Genomic DNA, 4853 nt, shown 5'->3' on the forward strand with positions numbered 1-4853 from the left:
AATCGAATTTCCTTTTAAAAAAAAAAAAAAGCTTAGAATGACCGTTTTACCCTCGTTAATAAACAATTTAAAAGCATTTACATTTTCTTAGTAACATTTTGTCGGTAATTTGACCGGCAGGACCAAATGTGTTAAAAATTGTATAGTTATAAAACTAAATTAATACTTTTTAAAATCAAGTACTCAAATTAATAAGAACACAATAGTCACCGGACCAAAAATGAAATTTTCTCATTTTTTAAAAAGTTGTTTTTCTAGTTTCGAAAAGTGGCATATAAACCTGTGGGTGTTTGGCGAAAACAGGAGTACGGGGTCAATACTGCGTAACACCCAATCCCACAATACCAACTGCAATTCTCAGCTTCTTGCCTTCTTCTTCACTGGTATATCGTCAGCTATAAATAAGCCCAGCCTTTCTGTGACCGAACGCGGAATCAATAAAATCCAAACCCCAAATTCTCGCTCAATTTCTCACCAGAGTGAGTCCAAGGCAGCCTAGCCTGAGAATGGCGGCGAAGGGGAAGAGCATCCGATTGCCGCCGAGGAAAACGGCGTTGTCGTGGGCGACGGTGTTCACCGCGCTCATAATGGTTGCCTTTTTCGTTTTAATTATCCTCGCTTTGGGGGTTATCTCGACGTCCAGAGAGTCCCCGAGAGCGCACGATCTCACCACAATCGCGCGCACCGCGACGGAGAGGTACTTGACTACTTCTACTATTATACTCATGAAATTCGACTCTGATCTAATTGTTTTTGTTGGGAATCGTTGGGTGCAGGGAAGATGATGGCGATAAAGGAGATAGGTGGGTTGAAGTGGTTTCCTGGGAGCCTAGAGCCTTTATCTATCATAATTTCTTGGTACATTCTTACTTTCTTTTTTTTTTTTTTGGTTTAAATTTAATGAATATGTGTTGCTGTGTTTATATTAATTTGGGCTGTTAGTTGTTATGACATTACACTTTAGGTGTTAACAACGTTATACCAATCCTTCCTTCAAAACTATTACATTTTATTCCTAATTTAGTATTACATTTGCTAGTATAAGTATCCGACCCCGTCTTACGGGCAAGGATCCGTGAGACGGTCTCACACAAGTTTTTGCCCACCTTATCATAAGTTTGTCAACTCTTTTCTTCAGTTTTAATGGCATTCAAAGAATACCAAGCTCTTTGTTCTGGCCTCTTTGCTGAATATCTATGCAAAATTAGAAGATATTGAGCCAAGTGAGATTCATAAGAGAAATTTAGTTGCTTGGGATGCAATGATTAGTAGTGAGTATTTGAGACTTGAATTGGCTAATCAGGCGCTTTGGGTTGATTCAGGGGAGTGTAGAAGGCAATTCATTTGCGCGGGTGAATTCTTGATTTGTGCTGTGCGGCATGATTATTGATTACATTGATAAGAAAGCAATTCAGAATGGTTTTGAGGTTAATTCTAGTAAATATGTATGTGATGTACTGAAATGTCGAAAGAAATGCCTGTAGGGAGTAACTTTGAGGCCTAATAAAACCTTGAGAAAAGATCTTCAAGTTTTTGGCCATAGAATAAGAGAGGGAGATGGGAAGAGGTAGAGAACTGAGTACAGAGGAAAGGGTTAAGTGGCTAAATAAAAAAGGTTAAAAGTTGATGACTTTTGGGGGGTTAACTGCCATTTTGCTCTAATTTTATTTGGAAATCTGTTTAGGAATTATCTTTGGATTTCTTAATTGTTGCTAGTACAAGTTTAAGTTTTATATATTTTCAAATTTTCATTTCTAATGCATACCATTTTGTTATTTTCTTTGTCAGTCGAAGGATGAATGTGAATATTTAATTAGCCTTGCCAAGCCCAGTATGAGAAAGTCAACGGTTGTTGACAATGAAACTGGCAAGAGCAAAGATAGCAGGTGAGCATCCCTGAACACTTGTGCAAACATGTGTGTTTAAGTTACACTTAGGCGATGTTTGGAAACCAGAAAAATGACTTCTGGAAAATGTTTTCTGAAAAATGAGTTATTTTCTAGAAAACATTTTCATTTCTGGTGTTTAGTTACATTCCAGAAAACTGTCTTGGTGTGTTTGGTTTATTTTCCGGGAAAATGAGCAGAAAAGAAAAGGGTCAAATACCCTAAACTTTATCCGGTCAACTCCGAAGACAAAACTGGCGTCACCGGTCGCCTTCCATCTCGCCGCCCAGGAGCTTTTTCTCTGCCTGGAAAATGATTTCTCCCCAAAAAAGGGGGAGTTTATTTACCAAAAAAATGGCTTTGTTTTCCTTATCAATTTCCATTGTCTTTAGTATTTTCCCCCTTGCCAAACACTGGAATCATTTTCTGGGTTTCCAAACACACCCTTGGGTGATGTTTCTTTTGGGCTTACTATTAACCTCTTCCTGTCAGGGTGCGGACAAGCACGGGAACATTTCTAACCAGAGGAGGTGATCAAATAATCAGTAACATCGAGAAAAGAATTGCACATTTCACTCACATACCTGTAGGTAAGCAGTTTGACAAAAGCACGGTAACTATTTGAATGTGAATAATGTTGTATGTTTTGGTGGCCGAGCATCTTAGCCTTCCAAGAGTAATTTTGAATCAAACCCATACGATATTTTGAATGAAATTCATATGATGTCTCCAGAGCTTAGTAAGAGTTGAAAACTACCTTACCTTAATGGCATTATTATGTGACAGTGCTTCTCTCGAGCATCCCTAATTTCTACGATAGCCATGAACTTGAAATGTACAAACTGTCTCTTGTGCTTATGCAGAAAATGGCGAAAGCCTTCAAGTTCTCCACTATGAAGTGGGCCAGAAGTATGAACCCCACTATGATTACTTTGCTGATGAATTTAATATTCAGAATGGGGGTCAACGAGTGGCCACGCTACTCATGTACCTGTAAGCAAATTTTCTTGCACGCTTTATATACTCAATTTTGGATAGGATTTTCTAATCCTCCCTTTTCTTCTTACTCTGCAGGTCTGACGTTGAAGAAGGAGGAGAAACAGTTTTCCCTGATGCCAAGGGTAACATTAGTGCCGTCCCTTGGTGGGATGAGCTATCCGAATGTGGAAAACGCGGATTGTCTATAAAACCAAAAATGGGCGATGCATTGCTTTTCTGGAGCATGAAACCAGACGCAAGTCCAGATCCTTCCAGTTTGCATGGTGAGTAACCGAGAACAAAACCGTGGGTTATTGACACACTTAAGTCTCGTAAATGTAGTAGTTCTGTCAAGTCGACGTGCACTTGACTGGATCAATAAAGCTATATCTGATTCTCATATCTTTTGACAGGTGGTTGCCCCGTTATAAAGGGTAACAAATGGTCATCTACAAAATGGATGCGCTTGCACAAGTATGATACATAAACTGTGCAAACGGTAAAATTCGTTAACCAGACTACACGCGAATATTGTGGATGGCAATTGTGCCTGTTAGCATAATATGGTTACTGTGTTTACGTTTTGACAGATAGGGAAATATGGTTTTGGATGAACTCAGTTTCTGTGCTGGAAAATGGGTATGGGTATCAAGAGAGCCTTCTTCTCAAGTCCTTTCATGGCTCTTCAAGTCTCTGACACTCTTATAGCTACAGAAAACCGGCAAATAGGGTAGAGGATATAGAAACAGAAAGACCAAACTTAAAGCATATAGTGTACAATTTTTACTATGTTTTCCAGTGAGCCCTTTCATGTTGTCATTCAAAGCATAAACTGTACAATTTTTAGTATTTTTTTTTTTTTTTTTTAATTTTTTGGTGTCTTTCTTGCTTTTTCAAATGGGTTGGGTAGGGCTTCTTTTCTTGGATTGAGAGATGAAATGACAATTTTACTCCATCCCAGACCAAGCTCTCAGAGAGTCAGAGAGAATAATTTCGTTGTCTGAGCTAGGACAAAAAGTAAAACACTTCAAAATGGAATAAAAAAATATTAATGACAAAATATAAAACATAATTAATTAAATAAAATAATTCAAACAGATTACACATTATAAATTTTGCATCATTTTTATTGATAAATACTTTTCTTTGAATATGATTAATGGATATATTAGCAATGGGTTCGGGACGAATCGACCCGAAGAGGAATTGGCGCGGCATGAGGGGTCAAGGGGGCCCGGCACTGGTCGACCTCGGTCAAGGTCGACCCCGGCTAGAGGTCGGCGTCGACCCCGTCTAGAGGTCAACGTCAACCCCGGTTGGGGTCGACCTTGGCCTCAGCCGGACCTCGATTGGGGGCTGACCTCAGTCAGGGTGACCACGACCCGAGGGCTAGTGGCGGAAGGTGGCCTCGGTGGAGGCGTCCTAGGCCTTAAGTGTACAAGTGGACCTAGTCAAATGTGATCCAACCGCCCACCCTATTCTTAACCGGCGGTTGGGTGGTCCGTCCCCTTAACTTTAATAAAGCAGTAAAAATTCGTCATAGACTCATTTTCACTATTCGTAGGAGGGTTGGAGGGTACCCATCCAGCCTCTCCGGCTACCCTAAGGGGGCACGAGGTCCGACCTCGCGTACCAACCCCGACGGAAGAGCTTAAACGGCCCAAGTCCGGTGACTTGGTGTCGAAGGGTTACCCTAAGGGGGCACAAGGTCCGACCTCACGTACCAACCCCGACGGAAGAGCTTAACGGCCCAAATCCGGTGACTTGGAGTCGAAGGGCTACCCTAAGGGGGCACGAGGCCCGACCTCGTTGGCTACCCGACGGAAGAGTCTAGCGGCCCAAGTCAGGTGACTTGGGGCCGACGGACTACCCTAAGGGGGCGCGAGGCTCGACCTCGTTGACCACCAGACGGAAGGGTGCTCGGAACAAGGGGTACCCTTGACGGAAACACCACGCCAATAATAAAAAAAAAAAAAAAAAAAAAAAAGA

General features: G+C 41.3%; 1 protein-coding gene across 4 annotated transcripts; it reads left to right on the plus strand.

Annotated features, from left to right (window-relative positions):
* Positions 1 to 311: 311 nt before the first annotated feature.
* Positions 312 to 3729, plus strand: LOC109167719 (probable prolyl 4-hydroxylase 8). 4 transcript variants are annotated; one of them, XM_019316818.1, is made up of 9 exons: positions 312 to 697; positions 777 to 858; positions 1789 to 1886; positions 2379 to 2476; positions 2750 to 2879; positions 2961 to 3148; positions 3278 to 3363; positions 3447 to 3453; positions 3509 to 3729. In XM_019316818.1, the coding sequence occupies exons 1-7, from the start codon at positions 507 to 509 to the stop codon at positions 3349 to 3351; spliced, it is 861 nt and encodes a 286-aa protein (XP_019172363.1). In that variant the 5' UTR covers positions 312 to 506; the 3' UTR covers positions 3352 to 3363; positions 3447 to 3453; positions 3509 to 3729. The 4 variants fall into 4 exon arrangements, 3 of the variants coding, with proteins under 3 accessions (XP_019172363.1, XP_019172361.1, XP_019172362.1); XR_002051902.1 differs by having other exon boundaries at positions 3278 to 3454; positions 3508 to 3729; XM_019316816.1 differs by lacking the exon at positions 3447 to 3453 and having other exon boundaries at positions 3455 to 3729.
* Positions 3730 to 4853: the final 1124 nt, after the last annotated feature.

The sequence above is a fragment of the Ipomoea nil genome, unplaced genomic scaffold (assembly GCF_001879475.1).
Source record: "Ipomoea nil cultivar Tokyo-kokei standard unplaced genomic scaffold, Asagao_1.1 scaffold3169, whole genome shotgun sequence".
Classification (NCBI taxonomy): domain Eukaryota; kingdom Viridiplantae; phylum Streptophyta; class Magnoliopsida; order Solanales; family Convolvulaceae; genus Ipomoea; species Ipomoea nil.

Bases quoted from the DNA above. Each gene is read 5' to 3' on its own strand.
- LOC109167719 (XM_019316818.1), top strand. From the start codon at position 507: ATGGCGGCGAAGGGGAAGAGCATCCGATTGCCGCCGAGGAAAACGGCG. The intron at 1,887-2,378 runs GTGAGCATCCCT...TCTTCCTGTCAG, and splicing joins GGCAAGAGCAAAGATAGCAG to GGTGCGGACAAGCACGGGAA. The intron at 2,880-2,960 runs GTAAGCAAATTT...CTTACTCTGCAG, and splicing joins GCCACGCTACTCATGTACCT to GTCTGACGTTGAAGAAGGAG.